This window comes from Plecotus auritus (assembly GCF_963455305.1).
Source record: "Plecotus auritus genome assembly, chromosome: 4".
NCBI lineage: Eukaryota > Metazoa > Chordata > Mammalia > Chiroptera > Vespertilionidae > Plecotus > Plecotus auritus.
In genome coordinates this window covers 107,853,552-107,865,617 of record NC_137775.1, presented here as the reverse complement: position 1 = coordinate 107,865,617, position 12,066 = coordinate 107,853,552, and the positions used below count along the sequence as shown (strand labels likewise).

Here is a 12,066-nt window from a genome sequence, read left to right as displayed (position 1 = left end):
TTGAAGTCTCCTGTTTCATCATTCCCAATTCACGTGAACTTCACCCCCAAAATAAATGAACTTTGGGGAAAAACGGGTGTATCTGAAGGACATTTCCGGTTGCGTTTTTAACCCTTAGCCACAGACCTGGATTCTTCAGATGCGTGGCTGAAGGGTCTCTTGGCCAGGACATCTGGTATTTAGAACACAAACTCCCTCTCTATCTCTCTGCTCATCCGGGGACAGAAGACCACAAACTCTTTATTGCAATAAAACATCTTAAATAACCTGATCTTGCTCAACCAGACATGGGTGTTCAATTGGCCCGGGACTGCCTTCCTATTGCACTGCGAGACTCACATGGCAATCAGGACTCAAATACCAGGCGCACCAACAAGGTCAAACAGGATTTTCTTTTTTCCAGAGTGGTATTGATGGTTTGCATTCTAAACGTGAGGAAAGACAAGTGGAAACTGGGAGGAATTACTGCATAAATGAAAAGTTTCTCATTTACATTTTCATAAAGGACTTCCCTTCCCCAAAGGTTTCTGAACCAATCTGGTCGCCTGCAAACATCAAGTCCCTTTGGCATCACGCGCACCCTCACACACAGCCCGGAAGCGGGCGTGGTGACCCTCCCTCGGCAGCCTCAGGGCGGACGCGGAGTCCAGGTCGGAGCACCATCAGGTGACCCGCGGGTGTACGGACCGACTGTTGACGACCGAGTGGAGGGGGCAAAGTCAGCAGGGATGCTTATAAACGGGCCATGTGTGGGTCAGGGCCAAGATTCCCTTGGCTGAACCGAGGGGGCTGGCGGTGGCGTGTTTCCCGCCGGCCAGGAATCCGCGCGGAGCAGCCTCCATCCACAGGCGAGGGACGCGGCTGCATCGGGGTCGGGTGAGAGGGGCACGCGGCACACGCGCTCCGCCGGTCCTCGGCGCCCCACTCAGCGTCCGTCAGTGCCCCCACAACCCCGCGCGGCCCCCCAGCCCAGCGCCTGCGCGCGTCCGTCCGCGCTCCCGAGCCGGCGGCCGGCGGTGGCGTGTGCCGACGTCATATGGGCCGCCCGCCCCCGATTGGCCGCGGCCGCCTCACCAGACCGCGAGCGCTCGGGCACGCGGGCAGGGCGGGGCGCGCGGAGGCCACGCCCCCAGGCACGAGCCGGGCAGCAGGCGCTGGATCACAGGACCCGGGGCCCCGCCACCCGCCTTATAAACCGCGCGGTGTGCCGCGGGCCCAACTCCAGGCTGACCGGGCCGGGACGTCCTGCGCTTCCTCCTTCGGGACCCCCTCCGTTGGCGAGCCCGCGGGCGGGCGTCCCTCGGCCAGGTACGCGGAGCGCGGCGTAGTCCCCGGAGCGGGGCAGCCGGCCTCCGTCGGGTCTGCGGCTTCGATGCCGACCCCAGTGGGATCTGCTACACTCAGACGCCCGTGGGCCCGGCCCTGGTCCTTTCCGCCCCCGAGGACCCCAGTACCTCGTCCTGGGCGGCCTGCGCACGCACGGGGTCTGGGAAACTTTGGGGTACAGGGGGCGCGTGCGGGCGGGAACGAGTCAGCGCTGCAGCCCGTGCCCCCCGCCCGTTGCCCCCAGTGCGCCCGTCCCCGCGGCTCCCGGGCAGGCAGTTTTCCTTGATGTGTTGGCGATGAAGGAGACCACAGCCTCCCGGGTAGGTCTCCCGTTCCTTGGAAATGAACTTTGCCGTGACCCCGCCTTCCCGGCCCCCCTTTCCTTCCAGGAAAGCCCGTCTCACTCCGGTGACTGATGCCCAGACTGGACGACCACTTCTGGAGCTGCTCGTGTGCTCAGGGCGCCAGGCACCGAGGCCGCCCAGCAGCCCGCGCCAGAGGGCTGGCGGCCAAGGTGGGAGAGATGATCACCTCCTCGGTGGCCGGGCCCTCGCTGCGGGCAGCCCACAGCGCCCCCGACACCGACCCAGCTCCCGGGCCTCGGAGCCCGGGCGAGGGGGCCCGCGGTGGCGGCAGCGGCCACACCACCACCTGGCACCACCACCTGCTGCAGAGGAGCCTGGTACTCTTCTCCGTCGGGGTGGTCCTCGCCCTTGTGCTCAACCTGCTGCAAGTGCAGAGGAACGTCACCCTGTTCCCCGAGGAGGTAATCGCCACCATCTTCTCCTCCGCCTGGTGGGTCCCTCCCTGTTGTGGGACAGCGGCTGGTGAGTAGAATTTGTTTTATAAGATGTCTGTTTGCTCAATGATTTTCAGGCTCTGAGAAACATTTATTTGAAAATGGAGCCATCCAGAGGAAAAACTTGCATGTCCCGGGTTGATGTTTTTAGGGGGAGGAGGAGGACATGGAACCCCCAAGGCCAGCCTCCAGGTGGGAGGAAGCGGTGATGGAGATGAGGTGGGAGATATGCGCTGGGCCAGCCCTTTCCCTCACTTTGGGGCTCCGAGGACGGACAGTGTTTCGGAGCCAGGGCTGTCACCGGGCCAGCTGCCCCGATTGGTCGCCTGCAGAACTGGTGAGCAGAGGTACCTGGCCGCTATTGGCTGCCGGTGCAAACACGCTACACGCCGAGTAACTGAAAACAAACTGTCACGTGGGCAGAGGCGTTGCCAGGGAACCGCCTCCCTACTTCCTTCTGCGGGCGCAGGCCCTGCCCCAGCCTGTGGGGAAGAGTGACCCCTCGCTGGGAATGTGGGGTCTGTGCACCCAGGTGGGCACCTATGCCCGAGTACCTAACACAGGCTCAGTCTAAACGGTGGGCAGGCAGACTGTCTCTTCAGTAGAATTTTTGGTTATTTAGCTGGTTTGCTAAGGATGCTGAATTGTTCCCTTCCCAGATCACATAGTACTTCTCAGGCACACAGCATTTGGTAATTAAATCCTGTCAGCTACTTCCTGCAGCCTCAACTCTGCCCTTGTGGAAACACAGTGGGCTGGCCCCTTCCTGAGTACCCCGCCACCTGGCGGGGGCGGAGCAAACTCCCTGCACAGCCCAGGGGAGGAGCCCCCAGCCATGCGCTTGGTGGCTAACCCTCTGCTTCCCCTGCTCAGCTGTAGCTCCGTATGACAGATGTGGACACTGAATCACAGCTTCAACACCGTGTCCAGGGGACACAGCCAACGAGTGTTCTTACTGTCTCCCTGGAGTCTGGTTAGCAGGGTAGCAGGGAGGCAGGAGTGGAGCGTGTGTTCCAGCCAGGACACCTGGGGGTGGGGACACTGGTTTCAGAGCAGGGGGACAATGTTTTATTTTTTTTTTTTTTCTAGGGGGACAATGTTTTCATCTTTGGTCCTGCTTCATTTTTTGAAACCCTTTAAATATACGCTGTGCTGGTTTAAGAACTACCTTTAGATGTGAATTCTATTCTTCATACACATTTGGTGCAATCGTTTCTTTGGATCAAAAACTTGATTTTAGCCTGGCTGCTGTGGCTCAGTGCTTGAGCGTCCACCTATGAACCACGAGGTCACATGCCTGGGTTGCGGGCTCAATCCCTAGTGTGGGGTGTACAGGAGGCAGCCAATTAATGATTCTCTCTCATCATTGATGTTTCTATCCCTCTCTCCCTCTCCCAAGCTCTGAAATCAGAAAAAATAAAATTTTAATCTTAAAAATGAAAGGTTTTGCTTTCTTTGTAATGGAAGCTTCAGGAAATTCTAGGAATGCTTGAAACAATTCCTCAAACCCTCCTTTTTTTTTTTTTTTTTTTTTTGTACCCTCATCCACAGTTATGAGAATATTCCATAGTACCTTTCACCTACTTAGCTTTTCATTTTAAAAGGTAAGGTTAAATTATAGTGCAGTAAGTTACAGAGTTTGGGCTTCTGTTTTTCAAAGCTCCAAAATTAGAGCTTGAAATGTAACATGAAATTGATACTGAGACTTTCATTTTCAAGTTTAGTGAGAACTGTGTTTCCTATTTCTCTGTTCAAGAACCTAGAGCAATTACCTCTCCTGGAGGACAGCCCAGGGCTCTGCCTGGCCCTCAAGCCTGAGCCAGGTGCCGTGCAGAACCTTCATCCCACACACCCCGGGGTGCATTCACACCAGTCGCCACGTGCCTCACGCTTTCCGCTGGCTTCTCTCTCGGAACCCCACGCCTTCTCCTGGCTCCATTCTCTTCTACTCGCTCATGCTTTCAAATTCTGGGTCTGAAAACTTGCTAACTGCTCAGATCCCAGGGAGCTGGCTCCTCCTCTGGCTTCCTGTTACATAACCTCATTTTACACATGAGGAAGCAAACAGGAGCTGCCCTACATGCCTGGCCCCTGGGCTCCCACAGTGCAGGCCCTGGGCTCCCGGGGACAGGTGGTGCTCTAGGTCTCCTGTGGTCAGAGCTGTCAGCCCTCACCACTGAGCCCAGTACCAGCCTGTGGGCACGGGACCTCTGACCCCAACGTCAGAGTGAGACCAGCATCAGCGCTGGCCCTGGAGGAGCGTCAGACTTACGACATGACGGGGCCTGGAGAGCTCACGGAGGCCCCTCTTCCTTGTAGATGGGAGTCACGTGGACGAAGCAGAGCAGGCACAGAGCTCAGGCCCGTGTGGCTGAGCCCCTGCTTCGCTCACGTCTGCTTAAGTAAATCAAAGACTGATTTTGCTTTAAACTGATTTTTTTGTTTGTACTCAAGGAGAACAAAAATATAAAATTATTCTGAATTTCATCATTACGTTACCGCAGGTTAGTCTCCTGGTTTGTGTAGTCTTAATTGCCACATAGAAAGCCTGTCATTTTAGGCTGTTATTGGTCATGTTATGTTATTGAAGTCATTCTGACTGTTCTCTTCTTGTCTGGCAGCGGTTGTCGGCTTGCTGTACCCCTGCATCGACAGTCACCTTGGGGAGCCCCACAAGTTTAAGCGGGAGTGGGCCAGCGTGATGCGCTGCGTGGCAGTGTTCGTGGGCATCAACCATGCCAGCGCTGTATCCTTCCGCGAGCGTGCCGTGTCCGGAGCGTTCTCTTCAGTTTTGTGTGGAAGGAAGCGTTGTGTTACTTTGGATGAGTGTGTGCTGTCTGATAGTCTGTGGATGATGTTCTTCCACGTGTTTTATTTTAAAGCCTGTTGCTTATTTTACACTCACCAGGTTTTAGCATGGCCCTGAGTCCTCCTGGTGTATTTCCCAGGTTATTTCCAGAGACGGTGCAGACCCTGCTCAAGGCAGTATCTTACTTCCTTGGAGTCTGTTCTTTCCGTCTTTGCATTGTGGTGACCTGGTTCCTGCGACCCATTGACCACTGGTGACAGGGTCACTGTTGCTGGGCTTCTCCCAGAAGGCTGATGCAAGGCCTGGCCATGACCACGGTAGCGCCCGGTGGTCCCCAGGTCCCCGGTGGAGTGCATGACATGGAACATTAAGTGCATTTTAGGAGGAAGGTCCATAGTATCCCAGGGCTCAGAAGGTTTATGGCCCCTCGAGAGTCTGTTTTCAATCTTAGAGACAGATATTCTCAGAGCTACCAGTTCCTCAATCTGCTCCCCCTTTTGATGGTGAGATGCCACTGAAAGGTGCTTGTTCTAAGATATCTTAGCTCTGACTAGTTCACTCTGCCACTGGCTGGCAAGCAGAGCTGTGGTGGAAGTCAGCTGTGCGTCTCCGCCAGCAGGAGTGCGTGATGATGAACGCCGTCTGAGAGGGTCTCACATAGACGTTGAGGAGAGCACTCATAGTTCCAGTTACTAATAAGGCGAGAAAGAAGAACAGGACTGAAGATGACTTATTACCAAGATAGGTTGTGTTGTGGCTGAAATGCCAGCAGAATTTTACATACCGCTTCCAGAAGCTTGCCTGAAGTTGAGTTTGTGCCCAGTGACCTCATAGAAGCTTCGGGTCACCTTGTACACGGGACCCTTGTATCCAACCGCCTCTCTGCAGCTCACTGGGCAGCTGTTGTGGATGGAGAATTATGTATACAAGAAGAAAAACACGTGTGAGCTCTGGGGTTTTCTGTGTTTTTTAATCTTATTAAATAGCCCTAACTTTTCCTTAACTTTACATCATCAGAAGTTGGATTTTGCCAATAATGTTCAGCTCTCCTTGACCTTAGCAGCCCTGTCCTTGGGCCTTTGGTGGACATTTGACCGTTCAAGAAGCGGCCTTGGGCTTGGGATCACCATCGCCTTCCTCGCCACACTGATCACCCAGCTGCTGGTGTATAATGGTGTCTACCAGTAAGCATGGCCGCAGGTGGCAGCCTGCCACTTGGCTGAGATGCTCCCATTTTATTTATGCAAAGAGCCATAGCACGGCATGGCATTCTCAGAAGTGCTGCTCATTGCGGAGCCCCGTGTTGAAAATGCCCCGCCCACAATGTCCTGTAAAGGGAAAAACCACGCAGGAGCGAGAACGGGCGTTCTGATGTTAACACCACGGGTCCCACGGCAGGACTCAGGCGGCGGTTGGCCCAGCCCCTTTCTCCTTTGCCCGCAGGTACACCTCCCCAGACTTCCTCTACATCCGCTCCTGGCTGCCCTGCATCTTCTTCTCCGGAGGTGTGACGGTTGGGAACATAGGACGACAGCTGGCCATGGTACGTGAATTGTCACATTGGCATCTGCCCCTGTAGTTTCTCAGCTCCGGAGGACTGCTGTATGGAAAGTTTTCTGTGTGTTGACAAATGTCTCCTTGAGACTCAGCAGCAACAGTTATTGAGAATAGTGTATATTTTTTAAAAAATGCCCAGCTAGTTCTTTGCTCAGTCACAAGGGTGCCGATACCCGAGAGCACAGCGCAGCCCTGGGGTCCCAGGGCCCCTGACTTCCTGCAGCCCAGTGACTGCGGCCATGCGCAGAGACCATGCTGAGACCAGCAGAGGGTGGTTTGCCGTGAGTATCCTCCCTCCTTCCGAGGGTGCAGATGACATGGGGAAAGGGCATCAGAGGCAGGCGGAGCCCGAGGCCGAGACTGCCCACCTGCGGGTGCCAGGTCGGGCCTGGCTCAGCGTCACGGGAGGTGGCCCCACCTGGCACAGCCTGTCCTTCCTGTAAGAGGAAGAAGCCAGTCCCCTTGGCACAGCTGTGCTGAGAACCAGCAGGAAAAGAAGTCGGGGTCACAGTGGCAGTTCTCGGTAGTTAAAATCAGCGTCTGAACACTTTTTGCAAAGAAACGTCAGTGTGGACATTAACTCATGAGCCAAGAAAAAAGGAGCTGGAGCCTCAGTAGGACCATTGCTCTCAGGTAAACAAGAGGGCTGTCTCAGAACATTGTTCTCTGTTCCTCGTGTGGTATTCTCGAAACAGGACATCTCGGTGCTGGCTGGGCGCCCTGCCTTTGGTTTCCCTTCCATCCCCCAAAGAGTCTGTAAGTCTTCTGAAAGCTGCTCCCTCCTCATGGGAAAGTCACGGCCCAGCTCGCTCTCCCACTCAGTGGCCTTCGGGCCCGAAGCCGTCTCCCCAGGAAGCCCCCACCCACATCAGCCTGAAGGAAGGGTGCTTTTCCCTGGTTCTTGCCATTTCCTGGGGCCACAGAGAGCCTTTCTGAAATGCATGCTTCCGCTGCAGCAAAAAGACACATACGTGAAGCCAGGTTGTCTTGCACAAGACACCAGTTGGAATGTAGGGAATTACTTTTGCTCCAGATTATGTCGGGGCTGAGAATGAAAAACGCACTGAAAACAAGGATTGTGTTAGAAAGTGGAGACTCCCGTAGCAGCGACTGTCCCTGCCTCACTGTAGTTTCTTATGGCACTTTTTGTTTGGGGGGCTTTCCCCCAAACCATGGTCGGCAAACTCATTAGTCAACAGAGCCAAATATCAACAGTACAACGATTTAAATTTCTTTTGAGAGCCAAATTTTTTTAACTTAAACTTCTTCTAACGCCACTTCTTCAAAATAGACTCGCCCAGGCCATGGTATTTTGTGCAAGAGCCACACTCAAGGGGCCAAAGAGCCGCATGTGGCTCTCAAGCTGCAGTTTGCCGACCACGGCCCCAAACCACAGCGGGAGGTGGTTGCCTGCTCCACCCGCCAGATCGGGGCCTCCACCACCACTGCCCAAAGCCCGACTGCAGGGAGCACCGAGGCCCGGCGCCCGGTCCTGCAGGTCTGGGTGTCGCCCGGGATGGCTAACCATAGGCCGTGCCCATTCTCTTACGGGCACTCATGGCATCAGGAGGCCTCGGCTGTGCCATGAAGCGGCCTCTTCAGAAAGAGCAAGTGACACTTCTCCTTGCAGGGGTCCTCAAACTTTTTAAACAGGGGGCCGGTTCACTGTCCCTCAGACTGTTGGAGGGCTGGACTATAGTTTAAAAAAACAACTATGAACAAATTCCTATGCGCACTGCGGGCCCGGGACGAGTCGGCTGCTAAGCAGGACAGGCAGCGGCACCCGGCGGGCTGGATAAATGTCCTCGGCGGGCCGCATGTGGCCCGCAGGCCGTAGTTTGAGGACGCTTGCCTTAGGGAGTTGGGATAGTGAGCCTACATCTCTATTTTCTTTCTTCGGAGAAATGAAACAAATTAGCAGCTTTTGTATTTCATTGTGTTTGTGAAAATAGGGTCACTCTGTTCAAAATCGGTCCGTGTTTTAGAAACGGGGCGTGTCACCCGGCCAGGTTGGCAGTGGGAGCCGCCCTCGCAGCCCTGTGCACTCCCACGGGCAACACGAGGAACGGGCCTGGCTCGGAGGTGTCTGGGCCTGTTCACAGCGCGCCCTGGGTGTGAAACGGACCTCTGCCAGGTGTGAGGCTGTGACAGTGACGAAGGCGAGGTCTGCGGGTGGAGATCCCAGGTGGGCACCATGCTCAGCATGGCGACCAGGTCTGGCCGAGTCCACTGTCACCATGGGCTCCTGCTGGTCCGTCGTCATGGCGATTCTTATCTGTGGCTGCTGCATCCCTGTCCCTGGTTCGGTCCTGTCCTCTTCAAATGCCTTTCTGTCCTCACCCAGGTGCCCCCCTTTCCCAGCGACCCCCCGCGTGGAGAAGTCTAGTCGGTCTTCACTAACGCTGTTGACAGGTTCTGCGACTTTGAGGGGCACGACTTTGAGGGGTTTGACCACAGGCTGATCGATACACAGGGGTTAGGTTCCCAGCAGCTCACTGGGCTACAAGGAGGCTGTTTGTGGACCCGCTGTCACTGCTGTGCAAGAGCTGGTCACGCCACACTGTGTGGGCTTTGTCTCACTGGTGCTGCCAGTGGCTTCTGTGTGGCACTGTCACCAGCCTGTGTGTTTAAAGCCCGTCCTGAGTCTGCAGCAGGCTATTAAGAGGGTTTGAAACCGTTGCTATTAGCAGCTTAAAGTTCTTTTTCAAAGAAGGTCAGGCTTCCAGCTGCCGGGGCCATGCGGCCTCTGCCTCCCTCAGCTGACCGCTGGCGGCAGCGTGTGCTGCGCAGCAAGGAGCTGGCCTCTGTGGCTTCACTTTGTTGTTGGCTGACAGTCCCCGCGTGGCAGGCGGCAGGAGGAACTGCCCTCCCCACTTTAAAGGCGGAGAGACAGCCACTGTCCCGAGTGAGTGCAGAGAGGGCTGGCGCTGGGCTTGTCACGAGTGTGCCCTGCGCCTCCTGATGGAGGACACACTGGTCACTCGCCTGTACAGGGTCCTGGGCTTGCGGCATGATCGCTGCCCTCTTGCCACTGAACACCCTGCGCTCGGCGGCACGATGCGTGGGCAGATGCGTCTGGGCTGGTGCCGACTCCTGCTTGGCCGTTCGTGCTCTCTCTCTAGTCCCCAACCTGACGCGTCCCCGCAGATGTGGCTCCGAGCCCCGGTCCCTCCGTGTGTGAGCCTGGCTCACAGCGGGTTGCGGTGCAAGTTCCGCTCTGGGTCCTCTGGCTAAAGCTGCTGCAGACCTTCCTCTTCCTCCTGCCGGTCTCATGCTCTCAGATGGCCATTTCCTAAAGGTCTGCGCCCCCAACGCTCCTTGGGGGACAACACGGTCCCGCGGCGTCTTACACATCTGTCACAGGAGGTCTGGGCCTGTAGCCAAGAGGCCCGAGTGGGGGCCGAGGGTGTGTCCTCTGCCGGTGTTCCCGCTTCCCATCTCTGTCATCACCCCGGGCAAGGGACTTCCCCCTTCACCTTCCAGGTCTGCCCGATTGCTAGTAGCTCTGTGCACTGGGCTCATTTTACTCACTCTGTCTCTTTGTTCTCGTAGGGCATCCCCGAAAAGCCACACAGCGACTGAGTCTCCCGCCACTGCTTCTGGGGACAGCCGGGCGTGGCACTGACACCCAGGCATGGATGGGACAGCGACAATCATCCCTCGGGATCGGGATCACAGAGACGGGTGACTCACTTGGGACTCCCAGGAAACCGCCCGTTTAGATGAGCAGATGCACAGGGGACAGCTCACCTGGAGATGCCACCTCAGCTCCCTTGTGCCTGCCCTGCCCTGCCCTGCAGACCCTGGACCCGGCAGAGGCAGGGGGCCACCGGCGCCGTTTCCGAGCGTTCCATGCTGTTTATCTCATAAAAAGCAAGTTGCCATATTACAAAGCCTTGAACTAAAGCCCAAGTCCTAGCTCTTGGTTTGGGGTCCTGCCCACCGTGGAGAGCTTGCCGGTGCTTAACAAAGGAAAGTGTGATAACATAGGAATGATATTTATCCAAAAGATTTTAAAAATAGGGTTGTGTACAAAAAGAGCTGCAGCAGGGCGCATACAGTGGTCGGGACACAAGGCCCATCACGCTCTGTGGCGCACGGGTCGCGGTGCCCAGTGGAGCCCCCGCGCAGCCGCAGCGTCCGGGACAGACAGTTGCACTGAGAGTGGGGGTTGAGAGGGCAGCTCTGCAGGGGACACGTGGATGACGTCGGGTCTGCCCTGGGTTTCCGCCTTCATGAGCCGGACTGCTGTTTCCTCGATGCTCTAGCGCCGAGAGGACTTCCCACGGCCCTATAGGATCTGCAATCTGTGATTGCCTTGTGAATGATGCGTCCTCCCTGCTCGAACACTCGTGTTTTTGACTGTGCTGAGGTGGTGGTGAGCACAGTGCATCCACCCAGTGGCGCAGGCCACGCGGGCCCAGTTTGCAAGCATTGGGTCCTTCTCTTCAAGTGCAATGTGTATGAAAACCAATCTGAGCCTTGTATTCGCTACATATTTATTTTTTTTAACGAGTGAAATGTTAGAGGTTCTCCATCCATTTCAAGCCCTGCATGGAGGCAGGTCAGCAATAATTCCTCCCAGGGAAGTCGCTGTTGCCATGCCCACTTGAGCCCGGCTCCTTTCAGCTCTCCAGTTCTATGGGTTTCAGTAAAGTAACTCTTACTTACAAATTTATCTTCTTTTGTGTTTTGAAATGTACATGTTTTTGGTTTAAATTCTGGGAAAGCAGCTTGGTTAAAGGCTCCTGGGATAGAAGTCGGCGGGCAGCGGGCAGGACTGGGCCCTTGGCTGCCCGGGATCTTGGTTGTCCAGAAGAAGAGCTCTTACAGTAAATTCTAAGTTACTATGGCTGATTTGTTTTGGGAGAATTTTGTTGAGGAAAATGGGATTGTCCTGAACTTTGCAATGAGCCCCTATACATTTTCTGAAGATGAATGATTAGAATGTGCAAAGACTTTTCAGTAGAGACGCCAACATTTTGTGAAAACCGGAAGTCATTATCTGAAAGCAGTCATCGAATCTGAATATATTTGATGATGGGCAAACAACTTGTGTTTTTTCCTCTTCAGCTGGAAGTAAATCTGTATCTCTTAGAAATAATGTGGCCAAAAAATGTGAATCTGGAGACTTCCTTTGCCAATACTTTACAGCGAGTATATGAACCAAAGTGACCCAAGTTTGTAGTCACGTGTGTGACCAGCGTGCACAACACCAGAAGGAGCAGCCAGTGAGGTTCTCGTCATACTCAGTTGTCAGCATTGTGTTCTTTTTGCATTCATTTTTTTTATGTTTATTAAAGGTTCAAAACCAACCATGTATTGATGGGCTTTTCTTCAAAGGTGGGGGGGGGGGTGTTAAAATTTGGAATGAACCGACCTCAGGGAACCAGGACTCCACTGGTAATCTGCGCCCCCAGGCTCAGGACCTACCCTTGGGGTGGGAGAGGTGGGGGGCTCCGGAGGGGGCTGGGGGCCACTGCTCTTGACACTAATTTTCCAAAGAGCAGCCCTGGGGCCCTCAGAACCAAGAAGATGCTGAGGACCCCCCAGCCATAACACAGCTTTTGTCAAA

At 55.2% G+C, this 12,066-nt stretch overlaps 1 protein-coding gene across 1 annotated transcript; it reads left to right on the top strand.

Moving 5' to 3' along the window:
* The first annotated feature begins 688 nt into the window (after positions 1–688).
* INSIG1 (insulin induced gene 1) lies at positions 689–11,813 on the top strand. The gene is made up of 6 exons (XM_080666827.1): positions 689–1,308; positions 1,716–2,153; positions 4,747–4,871; positions 5,952–6,118; positions 6,378–6,477; positions 10,044–11,813. Exons 2-6 carry the CDS (start codon positions 1,742–1,744, stop codon positions 10,071–10,073), a joined length of 834 nt encoding a protein of 277 aa, XP_080522953.1. The 5' UTR covers positions 689–1,308; positions 1,716–1,741; the 3' UTR covers positions 10,074–11,813.
* Positions 11,814–12,066: the final 253 nt, after the last annotated feature.